The sequence below is a fragment of the Tenrec ecaudatus genome, chromosome 4 (assembly GCF_050624435.1).
Source record: "Tenrec ecaudatus isolate mTenEca1 chromosome 4, mTenEca1.hap1, whole genome shotgun sequence".
Taxonomy (NCBI): Eukaryota; Metazoa; Chordata; class Mammalia; order Afrosoricida; family Tenrecidae; genus Tenrec; species Tenrec ecaudatus.
In genome coordinates, this window is record NC_134533.1 from 112,288,803 (window position 1) to 112,311,731 (window position 22,929).

At 52.4% G+C, this 22,929-nt stretch overlaps 1 protein-coding gene across 2 annotated transcripts in view; it reads left to right on the forward strand.

Annotated features, from left to right (window-relative positions):
* Positions 1–22,929, forward strand: part of ZBTB16 (zinc finger and BTB domain containing 16) — a 229,179-nt gene that overhangs the window by 97,825 nt on the left and 108,425 nt on the right. For both annotated transcript variants that reach the window (XM_075546620.1, XM_075546621.1), the window contains exon 3: positions 20,341–20,438. In XM_075546620.1, the coding sequence (XP_075402735.1) occupies positions 20,341–20,438 (98 nt within the window). The remainder of the gene's footprint in view (positions 1–20,340; positions 20,439–22,929) is intronic.

Below are 22,929 nucleotides of genomic sequence, written 5' to 3' on the forward strand. Positions count from 1 at the left end.
AGCCATTGGCAAGCTCATCCCCCAGCCTTGGCTCCCAAACTGGAAAGAAAAGCAGGTGACTTGGGAGGTTGGAGGAGCCTCACTGGGCCAGCTCTGGAGTTTACATCCAAGGGATACTGTTCTAGAGAAGAGAGGCCATGTGACTTCGAGTGTCCTGTTTGAAGCGTGGGAGATGGACACGTTGGGGATGCAAGTCAGGAGAGGCTGTAAGAGCCACGGAGGGTGCGCTGCACGGAGGGCTTGGAGGCAGGGGTGGCATTCCCAGATGGCAATACTCATTACGCTGAGAAGATGGCACTTCCTGCCTACCTGGCTTTGAGTCCACATTAGGCTGTGGAAGACTGCGTTCACTGTTCGTCCAGAGCCTTTGGCCTCACACATGACTCTTGTCATTGCCGCGTCTAATTAGCTTCTGTTGTTGCTTACTCTGTTACCTGCAGATGTCACAGGTGCCCCACTAAAGGGGAAGTCCCTCAAGGCTCAGCCTTTGCGTCACCGTTTCTGGGCCTTTCCCAGATCGTCCATTTCTATCTGGGCCTTGCATTTAACAGGCAGTATATTGTTTGAGGACCACTGAATCACAGTGCTTAAACACTTGGCTGCTAAACAGGAGGCTGGCGGTTCACGCCCATCCTGGAGCTCCCCGTGAAGATCACAACCAAGAAAACCCTATGGAGCAGTTCTACTCTGTCCAGTGGGGATGCGGGATGCCCATGAGCGGGGATGGATGCCAGGGCACCCACCAACAGCACCTGTTTGTAGACTTGGAATGAGCGGAACTACCTCCACCTGCTTCCTTTCTTTCAGGTGAGCTACCTCCCCACAGCCCCCCTGCCCAGCTCCACCTGCACCCCAACACACGTGCAGCCCGTTTCTCAGTCTGCAATGAGGTCACCTCTTCTTTCCTGCTGAGTTGATTTTTGTGAGGACTTATAAAAACAACAGTCATGGGACACACTTGCCCCTGTGCAACGGAGGGGTCATGGGCACAGACTCCTCCCTCCCTTCAGAAGGCAACGGAACACCCTTCCCCAGGAGGTCACCTTTGATGCGGTGGTGGCCTGGGAAGCCAGTCTCCAGCCTTAAGGCAGGGGACTCTACCTGTCACTCCCTGGCGTCTGATGACTCCCTGTTTCCCCCAAATGATCAGTTTCATAGTCTTCCATCCTTCCTGCTCCATTCCACAGCACGTTCCTTTGCCTGCTCTGGTGGCTGGTTCACTCAGTGGGGTTGATTCGGCTGCATTTGGAAACTGGAAGCGTCATTTTACTACGATAGTTCCTTGATGATTTTCTAAATGAAACTTGCATACTTCATCTGCTCCCCCACTTTTCAGATATTAAACAAATATCTCTAAGAGGTTTCCTTTCTCTATATCTTTTTTGTTGTTTGTTTCCGAGAGACCAGCCGTTTGCTCAGCCAGATGGTGAGGTATGGCGTGTGCTGTGGGTATGCGCCTGCACATCCGAGTGTGTGTGTGTGTGTGTGTGTGTGTGTGTGTGTGTGTAGGGGTTCTTATGCAGAGAACCAGGTTCCGTCCAGCATTTTTTTTGCCTTGTTGCCATCCAAGTGTGGAGCAAGTCCGGGCACCTTGGCACAAGTCCAAGCACAGAGTGAGCAGAGGGAAGGCTCCATCGCCCCGATGCTTCTGCTAGAATTCCACTTCTCTGTGAATGAGGAGCTGTAGCGGGGCTTGGAGGAGCGAATGTGCTGGCCAGTCTCCAAGGCCAGATGTTCTCCAGTGCCATATGTCAGGAGAGGAAGGATAGGCGTCGGAGGCTTCCAGAGCCTGTCAGATGTGTGCTCTTGAACTACGAAGACCCTCGTGCCGCTCATTCTCCCCACTCAAGACCTAAATGGCTCCCTCTTTGCTTGCTTTTCAAGCCTACTCCCTCCCCCATCCATTTTCTGGTCTAAAGTCATTTCACGTTGTCACGACTTTGGACACATGGCTACCCCACGCACAGTGTAGCCGTGTTGCTCAGTGCTGCACCGCTCCTGTAACTGGTTATGGACCGGACCATTGTGATCCATCGAGCATCCTCCTTGGCTGACTTGGGGGAAGAGGTCACCAGCCCTTTTTTCTTAGTTCACCTTAGTCTTGGAAGCTCTGCGGAAAATCATCCAGCCTCATAGCATCACGCAGGTCTCCACCGACAGATGAGTGGCTGCTGTCTCTGAGGTGAGTTGAACTTGAGTCTCCTGCATGGAAGGAAGGTGAGACCACGACTCCCGAAGCACCCACACCGCCTGACACTCGTGTCGCACACTCCACAGAATGCACCTAAGCCTGTCTGTAGGTGGCCTCCCTTTGCCCCTGCTTCTCCCCCCCTCTGAACACCATCTCATCTTCGCTGTCTCTACCTCCAGGGAGACAGCCTGTCTGAGCCCAGCTTTGGGCTTGCAGCTCCCACTGACCCTGAAGTCGCAAGGGCAGTCAGGAGAAGCTCCTACGCTACGCTGTTTTGTTCTCATCTTCTCAACTAGACAGTACGCCTCCAGGGTCCCCGTTGTTGTCCTCTGCTTTTGTCCTATCCTTTACTCTGTCAAGCCAGTAGCCAGTGGATTCTCAACCCCGTGGGGCTTGCGAGCAAGAAGAGGCACCTGAGTGTGCAAGCCTCCTGAGCATGGGGGTGTGGGGGGCGGTGACCAAGTGAAACTACCCGACTCCATTGCGGCCCGGTTGTGGCTCCGTCTCCATTGTAACGGGTGGTTCCTGCAAGGCGGCAAACTGGAGCCAGGGCTCTTAGGCACTTCCTGTCCCAGGGACTCGGAAGCCCATGGAGTCAGGTGCATACGCCCGATAAAGAGGTTTGCTCTGCTTTCTTGTTCCTTCTCCCTCTGTCCTCCTTTCTCTCGGCCTGTCTCTGTCTCTCCTTCCTCATGCATCTTCTTAGCCCCAAGCCAAACCAGCCAACTGGCCCGCGGCTGCTGAACCTGTTCTGATGCCTACGGACCCCAGGCAAGAGTATGACCTTGGCAGACACGTGGCAGGGATACCTTGGCATGAGGCCGTGTGATGGCACTTAGTTCCAAAAGGCTGACTCAGCTGTTGTCTTTGGAAATGCCCTTCTCCGTGCACTTCTTCCTGCCCTGTTGTTCTGTGCTTCCTGTTCACATGGAGCCTCACACGCCCAGCACCTCCGTTTTCCCAAGGAGGGTCTCAGTGCGTGCGCCAAGTCCGCAGAGCACTCTGCCTGTCCAAGGACTTTCCATTCTTGGGGAGAATGGGAATAATCCTTCACAGTATGCGTAGAGCTCCTGAGTGCTTGCCAAGCCCCTACAGGAACTAGTGTAACCCCATCCTCAAGCCACTCAGACAGAAAAAGCAAACCTTTTGGGGGTGATTCAGACTGTAACCCTCGATGGGAACAGTCAGCCTCTTGGTCATCCTGTGATGGGGCGGGGTGGGGTGGGGTGGGGTGGGGTTAGCAGCCTGCGATTAAACCACAGGGCCCCCAGGACTCTGGATCTCCAGCCACAGCGTCCACTATCTGTGCAGCATCTGTACACCTGTAGCATTCGTTATTTATTCCTGACATCTTACCCCGCATCCACACAATGTCTGTGTTAGCAAAGAAAGATTCCCCGTTTGTCTTTCCCTACCGGTGAGCTTATAAACTGGCTGGGAGACAAGGATCCATCTCTGTTCTTTATAGACTTGGGCTAGCTAACGTTTACTCTGCGAGCCATGTCCGAGATACTGGGCTAATTAAACACGTGTACATTCACTGTGACATTTGTTTGCCCTCTGAGATCGGGATGATTCCATGCATGTATATAATAATAGCCTTATTATTATCCCACTTGACAGATGAGAAAGCTGAGGCTCAGAGAGCCCTCCAGTCTCAAAGAGCTAGTAAGTTGTAGACCTGGAGTTTGCAGACAGGGAGCGGCATCACGTTCTTAAAAACAACAACAGAACCAGGAGCGAGTGGCTCTGCCACTTAGAGGCTTTATCACCGTGTGCGATTGTTTGTGTTACTGTGCCTCAGTTTCCTTCTCAACAAAACAAATAAAGCCTGCCCCATAGGCTCGCTCGGAGATTGATGGAGATCACACCTGGAAATACACAGAAGGGCGTGCCGCATGTGTTCTGTGTGAATGCTCTCGGGGAGCTTTCTCTGTGCACATTTTAATATGCTTGTTCGTGTTTGTGTTGTCGCCTCCGTGTCTCCTGCACTGTCTGGGCACCGGAGACGGCCGTCCACATCTGATTTGCGCAGAGGAAGTGCTTCATTGATGAGTGAGAAGCCACGTGGGCTTCTAGAGGTGCCTTGCTGACTGACAAAGGCGCGGCGGGGGTGTGTGTGTGTGGCAGAGGCTGTGGTGGCCATGGCGATTGGGGCCTGAAACCTTGGGGGTGGAGCGGACAGTGGACAGTGCCCCCAAACCTTCCTTCTGGTGGTCTAGCAACTTTCTTCCCACCCACCCCTTCCCCGCTAGCTCTGTGCCCTGCCAAGTCTGTGCACAAACCTTGAAATGACAAAGTACCCTTTAGTTAATTGCACAACGGATTGCCTAGAGTTAAAAGTTCTGATTTATATGACTATAGCCCTAACTGCTCAATAACACAGGCCTGTAATCTACTTTCATTTCAAACACAACGGTGATTTATAAGGCAGCATGCCGCTTTAGCTCAGAAATGAGGTGTTCAACATATGCTCTGTTGACATAAATTTGGAATTTATCGCTGTTGTCAAAACTGCCTGTTGGACAAAGGTGGGTATTAAGGCAATAAATGGCTCAGAATAGTTTTCTGTCACATTTCCTAACCATTGTATTCAGTCTATTTGAGGGAAAAAATATATACTCAAAAGTAATCAAATGTCCAAAATCCATGCATCTTGTTTAGAATGGTGGGAAGGCAGGCCGCAGGGAGGGCGTAGGGGTGCTAGGACCTGGAAGAGGGGGCTCGGTGGGGGTGGGGCGGGTGGGGGAGGTTGTCGAGGAGAAAGCTTCTCGTGAAGTTATGACCCAGCTTAAAAAGATTCCACTTTGCCTCCTCTCCCCCATCCCCATTAGGAGGTGGGCTTTCCTTTCTCATTTACAATGAAGGGGGAGGAAAATGAAAGCTCATTAAATAAAAATAGTAAAGGACATTTTTATGGGTGGGCTTAAAGCCAGCCATGTCAGGAGGAGTTAGTGAGTAGGGCAGGGCAGGTCCGAGTTTATGGGGAAATACAGCCACCAGCTGAAGTGGTTGGTTTCTCTGCTGCCTTTGGTGAGCATAGGCCCCCTCCTCCTCGCTGCAGGGGCTGGGCCTCCGGAGGAGCCAGTGGATGCGTGACTGGCTGCTGAAGAGTCAGGCAGCCCAGTACCAGGCCCTGAGCAGCAAGATGGTGCGCCACATCCGGGCCCTGGTTCACTCATTACCCACAGGGTCAAGATGGGTTAAGGCTCACCCCTTCAACAAATGGTTCTTGCGTACCTACTCATATATGCTCTTAAGGCTTGGGCCTGTGGAAATGGATGGAGCAAGAATCCCCCACTGGGTAGCTCCCCAACTAATTGGAAAAGCAGAGACCAGTCGCTGTGGAGCCAACGCCCCACGCATGGCAACCGTCTGTGTGTCAGACTGGATCTGTGTTCCTTGGGTTGTTGCCCAAGGGCTGCTTCTCAGCAGATCGGCAGACCTCTCGATCGTGGCACCTCCAGGAGGACTTGAACTGCCAGCCCCTTGATGAGCCATCAAGCACGTTGACCCTCAATACAAACCCAGGACCATAGGACAGGGAGATATGCACATGCAAAAGAGCAGGGTAAACTAGAGGGTCCGTTTGGGGAGTGTAGAGGAGGGGAGGGCCAGAGACGGAGCCTTGGCACAGTATTGGTGCTCCTGCCTGGCCAGATGCCACTTTGTGGGTATCAGGCCACCGCAGGCTGAATGTCAGAAAATACTGGCGTCATGTCTCAGTTTCTTTCAAGAAGCTGTCACGGTCGTGTGTGTGTGTGTGTGTGTGTGTGTGTGTGACTGTGTGTGTGTGTCGGCCTGTGTTTTGGATCAGGAGTCATCAAAGCAGAGATGGGTGTCCCTGGGCATGGAGGCTGCAGTGGTGTCGTGCATGTGAACCTCACATCACGCCATCGTCATCGAAGCACACCAAGGGGGACACGTCTCACCTTCCTGGGAGAGGTGATCTGAGGTGGCACTGTACTGCTGAACAGGCTTCAGTGGAACTTCCCGGCTGAGACAGACTAGCAAGAAAGGCCTGGGGATCTGCGTCGGAAAGTCAGCTGAGACAACCCCCAATGGACCTCATTGGTCCCAACCATAACTCATGATGGGGGTGGTACAAGACCTGGCAGTGCTCTGCTCCGTTGGGCCGCGGGCTCTACAGGTCTGGCAGCATGGGGGGGCTCACACATCCGGGGCCAAGCTTAGGAGCAGCCACCTTTTCGCCGTCCCTGTGCATTCAGATGGCATCGTTTGCAGTCCGCTGTGAGTGCGTAAGTGTCTCGCCGTGAGGCTGAAAGCCAGAGCCCATCCTGAGAGCCATTGCTTTGCCTGGGCTGGGGTGTTAAGAGACTTCCTGCTTGCTCAGTAGGGGCCAGGGGAGCATGTGAGCCAGCCAGCAGCCTGGTACTTCTCCCCATGAAAACGAGGCCCACTGGGGGTGGGGGGTGCGGGGCATAGAGGATGCATATTTGCTGCTTTTATTTTATTTCCCCTTTTATCTCCATGCCCACACACTTGAACTGTCCGGGCTTTGATAAATGCGTCCCCCTCTCTCCTGTGAGTACGCGTGCCACGCACACAGACACGGGCATGTACACGCTGGGCACCGACACCCTTTGTAAAGCTCCGCTGTGTGGCTCACCCTCCCCTGGCCACCAACCCCTGTCCTTTTCACACACAGCTCCCCGTTGGGAAAACTCATAATTTTTACACCACACAGACTTGACTGGCCGTGGCTGGGCTGGTTGTCCCTTTGAAGTGCTTTCTGCTGGGGCGCTTGCAGGCTGTTTTAATTACCTGCAGCTTGCAAGGGGCCTTGCCGGGGACCAGCCTTCTTTGTTTGTTCTTTGCAAAGAGGCTGTCCAGAAAGGAATACGGCTGCCCCTCTTTCAACCGGCGGATAGAGAGGGGAGGCGGGGGCAGTTTGGGGAACACTTAACCGAAGGTCTCCCCGCAGCCTGCTCCGGGAAACCCCCTGCCCACACGCACAAGCTCAGGAAGCAAGGCCAGGCCCTTGCTCATGGTGCCCATATTCTCAGAAGGGTCCTGTGCCGTGGGTCTGTCTGTCTCTGAAGGTTGGCCAGGGACACTCAGAATTGTGAGGGACATTTTCAAACGCCCCATCAAACGCCGAAAGTCTTACTTCTCTGCTTCAACCCAAAGTCTGCTAGAATTGACCCAGAATCCTGCGCAGACCCTCAGACTCCTTCAACTTAGCCTGTTTGAGGAACTTGGCGTCATTAAATTATAGGAGCTGGAGGAGGGTAGGAGTTAAAGTCACATGCGATGGTAGGACCCTGTTGTAGTTACTTGGTATTTTCATTTCTTTTTTAAAAATAGTTTGATTGAGCTCTAGTTATCACACGATCCAGTAGTTCAGCCACACTCGCAAGGGTTATGCATTCACCACCACGACCAACTCTGGAGCATTTTCTTTCTTCTGGTCCCCACTGCTGTTGGCTCCCCCACCCATCCCGCCCACCCCTCTTCATGGCCCCAGGTTGTTGTCTACACAGATCCACTCACCCTGACGTCCCTATCCAGAAAGCAGACAGAGCCCAGACCGGGGGGTGGTGGCGGCCCAGTAACAATGACCAAATAAAACACAGAAAACTCAAGAGTGGAAAAGAAAGCAGAATGTAGTGAAAACCCAGAATAAATTCAAAATGGGCCAAAGGGGTGCTCTAAGGACAAGACGTTGCTGCCGTCAGTTTTCATTGGATTCTTTCTCTGGGATGGTACAAATGGCATTGGGGGCGGGGGGGGGGGTGTTTCTGTTTAAACCTGAGCACCGCACCTCGTGTCTACAGAGGAAATGCTGGCTGACCTGAAAAGCCTTCGACATTCTCTAGGCTTTCACAGAAGTTGTTATTCGTGTCCTTGTGTAGCTTAGGAAGGTGTTGAGAATTTGGCAGCCTCCTCCGTCTCTGGTGGGCAGACCAAGTGGGGCAGCTGCTTTGGAAAAGGGGTCTGATCATTACGCAAAAAGGCTGAACACGACGTTACCTGCGACTTAGAAGCCCGTAAACACATCTGTACATGGACATTCACAGAAAGCAGCCGCCTTCGTTCACAACAGCCAGAGTGGCGCCTGCTGACGCGCCCCTCAGTGGAGGAACGAGAGGAAAGCGGGTGTTAGGTCCGCATGATGGAATAGCACATGACGGTCGAACAGAATGAGCACCGTCTCGTGTTCTCATGTGGACCTTGAGGAGAGCATGCTCGGTGGAGTGGGATCTGTATTGTATAGGCCCATGTCTATCGAGGCAGAGAGAAGCTGCCAGTGACTAACCACGGGGAGGACTGGGGAGTGACTACTAATGGGTAATCAAGACCAAACTCACTGCTGGTGAGTCAGTTCTGATGCCTAGCGACACTCAAAGACAGAGTGGAGCTGCCCCCTGCCCTGCGGGTTTCTGGAACGGCGGCCAGGCTTCATGGGAGCAGAAAGACTCATCTTTCTCCCACGGAGGGGCTGGTGATTTTGAACTGCTGACCTTGTACTTAGCAGCCCAATGCATACCCCAGGGTGTGCTTTTTCTGCACGTTGGGCATTGGGCTGCCATCTACCGAGTCAGTGGTTCAAGTCCATCAACTGCTCTTGGAAGACAGGTGAGATCCTGCTCCCGTAAAGACTTAGCGTCTCAAAAACCCCACGGTGGGTCACCGTGGGTCAGCACTGACTTGTAGAAAGTGGGTCTGGCTGCATCTTTTGGTTGTTTTAATTGTGGAACAACCCTGTGAGTACGCGGAAACCCGGTGAATCGTGCACATTCCAAGGGGGAATTTTCCAACCAGCACCCACACCAAGTGGAAGGAAGTTTTCCAGGCCTGGATATTTGCCATGAAGCACAAGGTCAAGACTCTCAGACAGGCCAGTTCATCTTCCAAGTTTTGCGTATTTGCGGAATTACCTTGAAAATGGCGATTATTTTAATTTGGCATTTTATCTTGCGTTGATGCTCTCTTATTCATTTAATTTGGCATTTTATCTAGTCTCTTCTTCATGATCACATGTCTGTCAGGTACAGATCATTTTTGATGTCATACTAAAAGAGTATTTATGATATCAGAAGGGTGACCGGGCAGTGTAAACCGTTAGTGGCTGAAAGGTTGGTGGTTTGAACCCATTCAGAAGGCTGCACCAGAAAGGTCTGGCGACCTGGTACTGGAAGGTCACGGCCTGAAATCCATTGGCGATTCTGTCTGCCACCCGCGGGGTCCCCCGAAGTCAGGAGTCAGCAGCTAACAGCAGCAACGGTGATCGTATCACAGCATCGGGGTTAATAATCAGCGACGTGGGGGGATCTTTCTTGTTTACGTTTTGCTTTCTTCTCGTTTTAAGTTTCACATGTTGGTGAGCACACGCACAGCGGAACATGCACTCATTTGCCGCTTTCAGCACGTGCAGTCCCGCCACAATGGTGATGTTCTTCACATCACGTCCGCACTCCCGTGCCCTGTACCCGTACTGTCTCACCACTTAACAGCATGCAAAGGCAGTGCCATGAACCATAGCACAGGAGCAATGGACGAGTCTGGTGCCTCCGAGATCAGTATCTGTGGGAATTCGGAACAGGGATTGCAGACACACTAAGGACGGGGTGTCACTGAGAGCCATCAACTGGAACCACGCCCCACCAGACGTGATGAGTGAAATAACACACAGCTGTGGGTTTTGTTGTTGTTGAAAAGGGGAGTTTAATGGCATGTGGATAATATCTCTAGGAAGCTATCATGTAATAAAATGTATTGAATGTGTGCTCTGCACCAGGCACTCCTGTCATTTCCTGTCTACAAACAAGGAAACCAACATTGCCATCAAGTGATGTCCGGTCATCACGGTCCCATCAGACTCTGTGAGTTTCTGAGATGGAAACTCTTTGTGGGAGTAGAAAGCCCTGTCTTTCTCCTGCAGAGCGGCTGGTGGTTTCGAACTGCTGACCTTGCAGTCAGCAGCGCAATGTGTACCTACTATGTCACCAGGGCTCCTCCGTTGGTTGTCTAGTCGAGCTATAAACCCAAACCCACTGCCATGAATTGACTCCAACTCAGAGCGACTCTGTCTAGGGCCTCCGAGGCTGTAGATCCTGATGGGAGCAGAACAGCTGACCCATGTGAACTGCAGCTAGTAGCCTGGTGTTGACCTGATGGCACCAGCGGACTCCTTAGGAGAGGGGTAGATTCCTAGTAAAGACCCAAATGTGTAAGTGCAAATTGTGTTAAGTGCACAAGGCAGCCAGTGTAGTGCAACTGTAGAGAATAGTTGTCGATGCAGAAACTACCTAGAGAGACTGTGGGTCAAGGCCAGTCTTAACTTTTGCAGAGCAGGGTACACAGTAGGTGGCTAATCAGGGTGAGAACCATAGAGGACTAGGACACAGGCCCTTGCTGGTGAGTTAGGAAGTCATCAAGCATCCGAGAGACACCACCTGGGTGTGGGCCCTGCTGCTCTGACTCAGAATATCTCTTTCTTAGGGGGCTCGGTGCTTGCTTCTCTTATTAATCCTTGCTGTTGTCAGTTCCCACTGACTGGTGACCCCAAAGAGCAGCAGAGCAGTGCCCCTAGGGTTCGAAGGGTATAAATCTGATCTGCAGAGAAACATTGCCAGATCTTTCTCTCGAAGACAGCTGGTGGGTCTGAACTCTCTACCTCTCCGTTAGCAGTGGAGTGCTTAACCGCTGTGCCACCAGGGTGTCTTTCTCACTGACTCACAGCCTTCCAGTCGATTCTGACCCACAGTGCGTGTGAAGACAGTTTCCCAGTGCAGAACCCTCGCCTCATCTTTCTCCTGTGGATTTGTGGGTAGGTTTGAACTGTCAACCTGGTAGCTTAGCAGCTCAAGGCCTCGCGCACAGCATCACCAGAACGCCTTATGCTTTTTTTTTAAACACACACACACACACACACACACACACACACACACACACACACACTGTTCTCTAGCTGAGAGGAGAAAGGGGCCAGTAAAGAAGCTGATATCTCTTTGGTTTTGCTTTTTCTTCATTATAATGACAATAAATTTCACTATGTGACTTAATGTCCATGCAGGTGAATCTACCCAATCTCTTGTCTTGCATTCATAATTGATGCTTTGAAGGATGGCGTCAAAGCTCCGAATCCACATAGAAAAGTAATTTAATTTTCAGTGTAGTAGAGCAGAAAGAACGAGGCAATACACATTAAGAAAGTTTTCAGAAGGGCTCCATTCCGAAGGAGCTTCCTTCTGGACTCTTGACTACGATCAGCTCTGTAAGACAGCAGAGATCGCCCCATAGGTTTTCTCCTTACGGACGGAAGCAGACTGCACGTCTTTTTCCCGAGGAGTGACTGGTGTGTTTGAACCACCAACCTTCCCGTTGAGCAGCTGAGCACTTGGAGGAGCCGTGGCTGATCTGTGGTGTCAAAGGTGCTATTTGGAGCCCTGGGGGCGTCATGGCGTCATTGGGCTGCTGACCAGGAGGTCAGCTGAGGCTCTTTACTCCACAACCTCACAGAGCCTCAGAGCCGCCCTACGTCGGAATGGACTCAGTGGCAGTGCGTGCGGTTTGGGGGAACGCGGGGACATGTACCAATGAGCTCAGATAGCCAGGAGACCAACATATCTCTGCTCCCCCCCCCCACCCAGGGAGAGCAGGGAGATAACAGGAAGTGAAGTGCCTCCTCTAGCTTGGGAAACCTCCCACAGGAACTGGCTTTCTGCACAGGTGGCAGGGAGGGGAAAAAAGCAAGGAAGCCTGTTTGTGCATGGCAGTAGCTGAACGCCCTTCCAGAGCCTATTAGAATCTGGGGGAAATGTTCGGATTTATTGTGCTTTCCCTCGAGCTGCCAGCAACAAGCCTGCGCCATGCGCTGGGCCTGAAACAAGGTCCGAGACCCTGCAGATCTCCAGATAGCTTACTATGTTCTCTTTTCTGAAAGCACAAGTTTGCTGGTTTCTTTTGAAAAAAGAAAGAAAGGAAGAAAAGAAAACCCCAAATGTGTGTATTGATCCTTTCCCTGTCAGATCTCAGCTGCCCAGGCTATAATACCGTGCTTACATCTGCCAGGGTTTTGTGCAGTTTTGCAACATCTCCTTAATCCAGTGAGCATAAATAGAACATTTCAATCATATTTGGCTACCAGGAACTTCACAGATAAGCAGGCTAAGACCTTGCTGAAAGAGACTGTATGAGATTGTGTGCGATAAGATCATCCTATAGCCCAGCACACAAATGAAAAACGTTTGTTCTTGCTGAAATTTGTTGATGGAGATATTTCAAATAAATGACTTAGGAGAACTTGGTATTTTAAAACAAAGGCCTGGTTACGTAACAGCCGGGGCCTCCTGGTGCTCCGTCGCATGAAGCTCCGTCTCCGAGCCGTTGCTGCGGGGAGATTAGCATGTCCCTTGGTCACTTCTGACATGGTCCCCCAGTGCTCTGGGGCAGCCGGGGCTGGACTTACTGTACGCGGTTGTGGCCATGGCGGCAGGGAATGCCATAGCCCTTCCTCGAGATTCCAAAGTTCAAGACTGCTCGATCCACACTTCAGTGGGTCTGATCCCTGCCCAAGGAAGGATGTGTGGCTTCTTTTCTTTTTAGAACCTCGTGAGGCATCTCTTTTGGACGAGATGTACTGATGAAATTGTGTGTGTGTGTGTGTATGTGTGTGTGTGTTTGTGTGTGTGTGTGTGTGTGTGTGTGTGTAAAACCGAAAGACCAAAACCCCAAGTGCCCACCCTTGGTCGCCCCGTGTGTGCAGAGAAGATGTGCTTTCCTTAGTGTCCAAGGCTGGGCCTTTGCCATCAGGTTGTCGGGCTTCTCTTCCCAGGTGCCTTTGGGTGGGTCTGATAGCAACCTAGTGCCTCACTTTCGGTGTCACCCAGGGACACCTATGGGTAGAAGGTGTGGTAGCTACATAATTTTGTGTCAACGTGAAGATATAGAAAAGTGTAGGGGTCAACCTGTCAATCAGGCCACAGCCTGATGGTGCCTTCTTGTGGGAATGTCCTGTTCATTAACAAGGACCCAAAGAACCTCCCCCTCTCCCTCTGCCGTCACCTTCCGACTTGCAGGCCATCCTGAGCCCTGCTGGAGCCCTGCCATATTCCCACCGACCTCGGATCCACAAGACTTTGCATCCACCACGCAGGGCTCGTTCTGCATTCTGCATCATTGCATGTGGCTGCATGAGTCTGCAGAGGGACTTGTGGACGAATGTCAGACTTAATGGACTTGAGTTGGACTGGGCTGGGCTGTTTTCTTGGTATATAATCACTCGATATAAAGCTCTTTATTACACACAGATGGTGTTCCTGAGCTTGTTTCTCTAGTCAACCTGCCTCACATAGAGAGGATGCATTTTCCCACCTCTCCATTTTTAACTCGTTGTGTTTCCTCTCATTTGTTTGCTCTTTGATTTGACAAAAATGCGTGGAATGGAAAGATGGAAATCCAAGTATGAGTCCTTGGTTTCGGGAGAGTCCCGCCCAGCTAGACCAGGCTCATGTTAGCCCCCTGGGTGCTCAGTTTTGCAAATCTGTTTGGGAAAAAACCGGAGCAAGTATCGAGTGCAACCCTTGTAAGTTGTGAAGATGTAAAGTGAAATCTAGAGCTAGTGGTTTGGCCACAGTCTTGTGGTGGTTACTGGCAGAGCTGGAGTGAACACCCAATCTCTGGCTTCCAGTCAGCACCTTGCAGCCTGCAGAAGTGGAACTGGTATACGGCAGAAACCTGTCAAAGAAGGAAAATGCCAGTGTTTCCTGCTGAAATGAGAAGGGCGGCCAGACTACCTGGGTGTGTGTGTACACACACACACACACACACACACACACACACACACACGACTTGATTCCAATCAGAAGTCGATTGACAAGTCTTCCTTCTGAAGTGCTTCTGGGTGGACTCGAACCTCCCATCTGTCATCATTCACAGCCAAGTATGCTAGCTGTTTGCAGGACTCTGGGGTTCAGTCAATAGACCATGCTCTTTATCTAGATGATTTTGGAGAAAATGCAGCTTCTTTGGTTGCTTTCTCCACCTCACTTTTCAAGGTTTCCAAGCAACCAAATAGCCACCATTTTTCATAGCCTCGCTGAACTGGCTCCCGAGCAGAGAGACATCCCCGTGAACCCCCTAAACCTGCAGCATCTCAGGCGTTAACTGGTACTCTGTGAGCAGCCTCCTGCCCCCCTTCTTCGTCTTTTTAATTTGTTGTTTGAAAATCCTTGCCTTTTATTAGTATATTTATTTTATAGCATACATAAAGAGTTGTATTAAAAAATAAATTGTGTTGTAAAAGCATTCAGTAATGTTTATTAATATTGACTAGTCAGGGAGCAGCGAACTCTATTGCTAGAAAGATAATTTGTGGTAATATCAGCTAAGCATTCACAGCTTGTCAAATGACTGTCTAATCTCAACATTAAAAAAAATACTGAACACAAGGATAATATCCCTCTCGCCTTGAGAAAAAATGACCCCTCTCCCCAGCCAAGATTAGCTTCTTTTATCCGCCCTCCCTGGGCGCCAGGCCTCCCCTCTGATTGCAGGTCCTCCCGGGACTGGGTTTTCGCCATCAGTTAACCCATTGTCTTGGGGTAGATGGCAATTGCTTCATTGGCAGTGGCTTCTCTTTGGTCTGCTCTGCTGTGCGTTTAAACTGTGAGGGCGTTGAAGGCACAGCGAGTGCTGCGATGTGATGCTCATGGAGCTTGTCGTTTGGGGGGAACGGAGAATTATGGCCGCTGTCTGCATCGTGGACTTGGTCTTCCAAGAAAGGATGAGGGGCCTTCCAAAGGTTCATGGGACATGGAACAAAAAGATGCAGGACAGGTGCCCTGCCTACCCTGGACTCTGTCACTGTTGGTGACATGGAGGGATGCTTCTTGGGACGCTATGATGTCACTCTTAAGAATTAGGGAACATAAAAAAAAGAAAGAGGGAGCATGATTCCCTGAGTATCCCCCCATGCCATCTGTGTGATCAGCGCTGGCTAGGGTGGAGGCCAATAGTAGCATAGGATTATACGGGAGACTCCTTCCCCACAAAAACACATGTGTAAAAGCGGCAGGAGATTGAATGGGATATGACAATACCCTGCCACCTCACGGAAGATGCTTCTGGAAGTAGATGCCTGACAGATAGTCTAGTAACGTTTCACCTGCCCTCCTCTTAAAGTGAAGGCGCAGTATGCCTTTGGCCGTTTGGCCTTCTTCTGGTCATTTGAAGAAAGAGATAAATGCACCCTGCAGGTGAAGGTGTCACCTTGTGAATGGGCTGTAGGTAAAAGAAGGGCCTCATTGGTGAAGTAAGCTCTCCCCATTTCAATCCTGTTTCTGCCCAGACAGGTGACTGAGCCACTAGGCTTAGGATCCAGTGGGTGTTTCCAAGACTGAGAGCACCATCGGGCTGGGTGAAGGGCCTTGTCTTGGGCCGTGCACACAAGGCCAGACCCAGCAGGTCCGATGGACCAGAGCGTGAGGAAGTGAGGAGGTTGGCATGGTCAGGAGGCTGAGAATGACGTTTGGCGGGAGTCTGTCCCTGCTATCACTCCCTTTGCTGGGCTAGGGGATGAAGCCTGATACCGAGGGTGGTCTGGAGCTCAGGCTTCATGTTGCTATGACGTCCTCCAGAGCACGTCGCGGATGGTCCTTAGGAGCCGGCAGGACAGAGTCCGGGTGCTGAGCCCATGAAGCTGCTGAACTGGGAGTCGTCGTCTGGATGGGAGAACGCCCGCAACCCACGTCCACACACATCGTTGCTGTTGAAATGCCTCCAGCTCGTGGCAACCCCACGTATCACAGAGTCAACTGAGGCCTGGGCCCGCACCAGCTTCACGGTCATTGCTGCGCTCCACTCCATTGTAAAGGCTTCCCTCTCCTTCACTGGCCCTCCACTTGACCACACTGGATGCGTCTCTCCCGCGATAGTCCCTCCACCTGTATCCAAAGTGAGGTGGAGACTCAGGCGGTAATCTGGGGTCTGCCTGTCGGGTTTTAGTTGACTGGTTTTCTAAAGTAGATTCCCAGGCCTTTCTTTCTAGCTTGTCTTAGTCTAGAAGCTCCCCCGAAATCTGCCCACCGTTGGGTGGGTCCAGCCTCTACTAGAAATAAGAGTGGCATCATTTCCTGCATCGTAGCAGAATGCAAGTCACTGCGATAGGACACAAGTGCATGGGATGGTGGACATCCCACTTTGAGAAAGCTATTTCTTCAGTAGCATTGGGTAGTCCTTGTAAACTAGGCTCTATGAAAAAGGAAATATCAACACAGCTTTGATCCGATCCAGAGTAGCACCAACATGTTCCGGTGAGCTTGTCTCCTGCCAGCTTGATTTAACTAATAACTGCATGGTTGAGAATCGGGGTGCAGAGAATCGGGGTGCAGAGGAATAGGGTTCCATCTCCATTTACTGGAAAAAGTGGGCAGATTAGCGTAGTTTTAATTCCCCGTGATATTCTGTTCCCCTAAGAAAACAGATAGAAATCTTTTAGGAGTCCCTTTTTTGCTTATGTCGTCTTGAACACTAGGGAAAGTTTGTTATATCCGACAGGAGTTGACAAACAGCGTCAGGTGTGATCTATTGGTTACACACCCCTGGAGGTGGTGGAGAACTCGAGTCTGGTTCCCAAGAGTGGGTGGTTGGGACAGGGACCATCTGGGGGAAGCGGGCGGAGACTCCCGTGAGTCATGGACAGAGGTGCCGGGGCCATGCTCGAACTTTCACCGTGGTGTCCAGCACGGACGGCTTCTTTGGGAGGAAAGCAAGCGAGAACTGCGGCTGACCAAAGGAGAATGCAGGAAGATGTGAACCTGCCACCAGCTGTCATCCGCCCCCGGGTCATGCTGGAGGCCGATGGTCTCCATGGCCAAAGCAGCTGTCTTGTGGAAAGACGACCGGACCTGGAAGATGTGAGTGGGTGTGGTCGGGAGAAAGGAAGCTGGCCGATTCCCATTCTGAGGAATGGCCTTGCAGTGGGTTGGGAAGAGAGGGCTAGAGAGAAGGTGGTTGTGGCCTAGGGGGCGACAGACCGTGAGTTCATAGTTTTTCCTTTTGTGCCCGAGACATACCGGAACTTTCTTTTTTTAAAAGCCATTCTACAGACTGTGTCTCAGAGAGCCTGCAGGCTGCCAGCTCCCTTGACGGTACGGTACTCGGGGTCTTTTCCGCGAGCACCTGACCGGTCATTAACGACGAGGGTAAACCAGCCCTGGCTCTGCCCGACTCCCAGGCCTGTTGTTGCCTTTTCTCCTTTGAACTTTGGGTGCTGGCACAGGCTTCTCTGCCAGTGCGGCAGGGCCTTTGTCCTTTTACTACCTGTGGGATCGCGTGGACTTCATGCTTGTCTCTGGCCGCCTATCCAGGTGTTGCGTTAGTGAGTTGGTTGTAGGGCAGTGTTCCTTACCCCGAGGATTGGGCAAGGTGGGAAGCTCATGTTTGCGAAGCCTGGGAAATGCGGCCAACAGAGCGGTTCCGAGGAAAGATGGGTGATGAGTTCTGGAAGTTTCTTTCACTACAAGTCAGATAAACATGATTAAAGACAAGACACTCAGGCTGTGTGGGCTAGGTGGCTCTAACAGGCAGGCATCTCTGGAGTTGGGCTCAACTTTCTTGCGTTCACCACGCCTTGTCACAGAGCATCAGGACAAGGGGGCATGGCTCAGGACATGGGTGGATTTGGAGGACAATATGCAAATGAAGTTAGTCAATCACAAAGGGACAGATAGGGTATGAGAACATTGTTAAATATATCTATCTATATATTTTAAAAAAAACGGTTTTATACTAAAACCTGGGGAGAAGTGGGAACCCAACAGGAGGAGCTGAGACTGAGAGACTGACGAGGACTCCTGCCATCTGAAGAGTGGTCACACTAGAAACTGTTTGGTAAACAAATCTAAATCTGCATCTGTGCGCCTGCTTCTGCTGACAGCCTCCCTCCCGGACATCCTGGGGAGCAAGCAATTCGCCTGCGGAGAAAGGGATGGAAATATGACAGACCCGTTCCAGACCTGCCCACGAGTGGGTGTGCATGGGCCACACGCTGGACCATCAGTGCCCCTGTGGAGGTCTTTTGGAAAAGCCAACCGCTGTCATGCTTGAGAAAGTGGTAGGGATACTCGGTTATCGTGTGTGTGTGCGTGTGTGTGCGCACGTGTGCTCACGTGCACCCACACGCAGTGGGCATATGCACTCACATGGTCGGATGCATATTTAAAAATACACTCCACCCAAAAAGCTTTTAGTACATGCTCCAGCGCCCAGCATTGTGAAATATATTTATAGTAAAGGCTTCATATTTCTCAATTTGGATCGATCAGTCATGGATAGGGTGAGATAATGGGGGCGGGGATGGGAGTGCACGACTGTCGTGGAGGAGGGTGTGTGTATGTGTTTGAGAAATCACTTGTCTTTGGCACAGGGTTCAAGGGAAAGCAAGGAAAACAACGTGATTGAGAAAGCGCTCTGCGGAGCGGCTTGGGCGTGATCACTGCTGGGAGGCTGTGTGCTGTCTTCAGATCACTGTGGTCCCCAGGAAGCCCCCCACGGGGCACAGCATGATTTTGACACCCTGCTGAGTTCTGTTGGGATCTGGTGGGTGCCCACTCAGTGGGTGGCTCGGCTCCTTTTCCTGGTCCGGGCACTGAGGCCCAGCTCTGGGCACCCCTGACTTGAGTGGATAATGGCACCCCATCTCTCTGCCCTCGATTGTATCTCGCACCGGTACCAGTTCTCTAACCTTTTTCAGTGGTCCTAACATGTCAACATTCTGAGCCACCAGATGTGGATTGCTCTGAGAGGGCCTGTCTTTCCTCCTACACGGCCCTCCGCCCTGGCTGGAATCCTCCTCAGACCACCATGGCCCGCCCCGCTGTTTCTGGGGGCTCGGCTCAGAGGCTGGGCGGAGGTGGAGCCTGGCTCGCTCCTGGTGATGGCACTTGAGAACTCCCTGAGAACAGGACTGGGGGGTGGGCGGAGGACAGGCAGTGTTCTCAGCCAGACAGCCCACACTGCAACCGGCGCACCCAGGCCCTCTTCCCAAAGCTCACCGCCTTCCATGTCTGCGTGTTCCCCGCATCAGAGGGACCCCCATTGCTGAGTCGTGACTGAGCAGGGAGTCTGGTGGAAGAGGCCTTGCTTGGGAGTCAGGATCCAAGTTGTCTTGCAGGCTGGGCCGGTGAGCAGTTACCAGCAGCCCTCCTCCCCCTCAGGGATGCTAGGGTGTGCTCAGCCACCTCACAGAACTGCGGGGACGGTGAAGTGGAACAAGCACTTGGAGGCATTGGGAAAGTGGCTGCCATCATGGACTTCCTCAGTCCATCCTCACGTCAGGGCTGAACCCCCGGCAAGACATCAAGACACTTGCCAAGCTGGACCTTGGGGGGAAGAGTAGGTGCTGGAGAGTCACGGCAGTTCCAAGAGGAGTTCATGGGAGGAAGACTCGTGTGTCCATAAATACATCCGTTTGTGGAGAAGCTTCGTGGGGACCCTACCAGTGCTTCTAGTGGGACAGCCTTCCTGAACCTTATCATCTAGTGTGGGGGGGTGGGGGGAGTTGGGGGGGGTGTCATAGAACACTCAGCACCGTAAGGGCAGTGCTGGCACCAAGGTAAGCAGATCTTACAGCATCTTCTGTGCTTGCTCGGCCGTGAGCACGGGTGTCTGACTGTTCTGCATATTCTTGGGGGATATTGGCTCTTTGACACCCCCCCCCCCAATTTCAGCTCACAGGTTGTTGTTGTTAGTCCAGTTGAGTCACCTCTGACCCGTGACGGCAACCCCTCAGGTCCAGAGCAGAACTGATCCACAGACGATGGCCTTGTGGGAGGCAGACTGCCAGGCCAACCTTCTGGAGTTACAGCCTCTGGGTGGTTCCGACCAGTGGTCTACTGCTTAACTGTTGGTTGACTCTGGTCTTGCCTGTGCCACAGTAGGGATTGCAGGAGGATGTGCTCCTGGAAGCAGGCCAGGAACGGGTAACCTCTTCAGCAATGGTCCATGGGCAAGGGCACAGTGAGGCTTTCTGAGGACCCGAGGGTAGGTCTCCATCGGTGCCCATCTGCAGCACTCTGAGCTCCCTCTCCCTTCTGAGAGTTGGCCTCAGCCCAGGCAGGGCTTGAGTCTTCCTCCATGTGTAGCCAGAGCAGCGGCAACCTCACCTTTCCTTTCTCCTGCAGGAAGCTCCACAGTGGGATGAAGACATACGGGTGTGAGCTCTGCGGGAAGCGCTTCCTGGATAGTTTGCGACTGAGAATGCACTTACTGGCTCATTCAGGTAGGCGATGATGCCCTGATGGGCCCGTCTGGGAACCTTCTGTCCCCTCCAGCCCCCAACTCAGAACTGGCTGTGCTGGCTAGGGCCTTGGCCCACCTGGCCTGCGAAAGAAGTGTTCAACGGGGCTGCTCCCTCCAGGGTCACGGAGCACTGCCACCTTCACGCTCCTGGGTTTCCCAGGGCAGCGTTGGCACCCAGTGCCCTGTGTCATCTACCTTCCAGAGTCATCTGCAGTTTCATTAGCAGAGCAGTTGTGGAATTAGGTTCTCGCTGTCTAATGAATCTGACTATTGGGTTCACATTATACGGGAGCCTTTAATTAAATAGATATAGAAAGGTTGGAACACAAAGCTAGTTATAGCTTGCTGGGTTTTTTCTCCCTTTTTTTGCAAGTTAATTTTATCCAATTCTAGTGGGGTTGGCTGCTGATATTTTCGCTCATGTTTTGACTGGAAGATGCAAGCAAGGCTGTTTTGCCCCGGGAGGCATGAGAAGGGGAGAGGTGCCTGTCCTCCAGCCTCCCTAGCAGACCTCAGTGGAGGGAAGAACGTGGCAGGTCTGCTGCTGCTGCTGGTTCAAGGCCAAGGAGCTGCTGAGGCTTCACCATTCACTTGCCATGGGCAGTGTTCTCTTCCAGTCTCCTTGCCTTGCAGCCGGGAGGGTGGGTGAGAGAGAGAGAGAGAGAGAGAGAGAGAGAGAGAGAGAGAGAGAGAGAGAGGCTTTTCTCAGCTAGAAGAGGGGTTCTCTTCTTGACTCCTGATCAAGAGGATAACAGCTTGGAATGGAATATCAAGTGCTCAGTGGATCCCAGACCTTTGAGAACCTTTGAGGCAGGATGAAGCCCCACAACTATTGCCCGGAAATAAGTTACATACTTTCAACCCAAACGACCCCCTGTCATCTTCTACGAGCCACGTTGTCGTTGGGCAAGCACTCTTTCGAGGGGCGTGGTGCCCCTGTTAAGGAACTCTCTTACGTGAGGTCAGGTTGGAGCCGGCAGCTCGAAAGTTCCGGCGAGAAGCTTAGGGGGGTCCGTGAGTTTCCGATCGTGGTGGAGGAATCATTCGGAAGAGGAGGAGGAGGAGGAGGGTGACGACAGTGCAAGACTTGAAGGATGTAATCAGTTCCACCGGGTTGTGCAGGCAGACGTGGCCGGTGTGGTGCGTCTTTGGCGGCGTATGCTGTCAGGCACACAAACAAGAGCGGTGATCTCATTTGCTCTTGCTTTGTGTTCATGTGTCCACCTGCCGGCCTTTACTGTTCCTTTCTAGGTGATGTGAGGCGTCGGTTGCCACGCACAGTGTCCCGAGGACAACAGAATGAAACACCGAGCCACCCCATTGTGCAGGTGTCCCTCTCCGTCTCAGCAGGCAGTTTAGCATCCAGGGAAGGGGCCTGGGCTTTGGAGATAAGAACGAGTTGGGGTTCCTGCCCTGTTGGCAACGTGGGCAGCTTTGTCTTCCCCACCGCAGTGCGGCATGGGTAAAGTGCTGGTATCACTGGCTCACCGGATGTCTTCTTTTCAGGATGAGATGAGAGAATGCGTGCTAAGGCAGGCGCAACCACGCCTGGCACACGGTTGGCGTTTCAGAAGGTTGACTGCTTTTGCCTCCCTCGCTTTTCTGTCACCCCGGGACAGGTTCTCGTCACCTTACATCAGAAGCATCCTGTCTGTCAGTTTCCACCCCCATCCATGGCCCAGACCCTAGTGTGTACAGTCATCTAAGTGTGATGGGGTGAATTTTGAAGTGTCCACTCACCGGAGCCCATGCGAGATGCTGTCTGTCTTCCTGGCCTTCATAGCTTCTCCCAAAGGACTCGGGAGTCTCCCCTCACTTCTTTTTCTTCCCTTTCCCACATCCAGGGACTGCCTAGCTGCTCAGTCCCCAAGGCTTCGTGAGTTCTACGCCTCCTTCTCACAGAGCCCCCCCTGTGATTTTCCCACCGCTCCTCTCCGGGCTGCTTTCTCAACGTGCCCTTGGCTGCTGCTTCAGCTTTCCACTTTGCTCAGAGCCCCCGTGGTGGTAAGAGCTTACCCCACCAGCCCCTAACACAGTCTGAGCCCTCCCTGCTCCCGACCCCAAGCAGGGTCTCCAGCCCTGCGGTGTGGACACGTAGCTAGTGGTCATCCTTGGCCAGCCCCTGGTAAACGCTTCCTCGCCCTCGTGCTAACTCAGCCCCAACACCCTGAGTTCCTCCTAGCCCCTGGCTGCCTTCTGTCCAGGTCTCTAGCCAGACTCAGGGTCTGCTTGGCCTGGTGCTGGTTGTAGAGCTCAGCACCTGCTTCCGTCTGTCCCTCTGCCTGGGATCATCGCCCCGTCCTTCCGCAGTGTTTCCCCTCCAGCCAGGAACGACCCTTCCGACCCTTCCTCTTTCTAGGTGCCAGGCTTGCTTTCCCCGATGTTATCTCTGGGCACAACTGGTCTGTGTGCTGTGATTCATTGTGGACTTGACTTTGCTCCCCTACCTGGGAGGCTGGGTGACAGAGTGG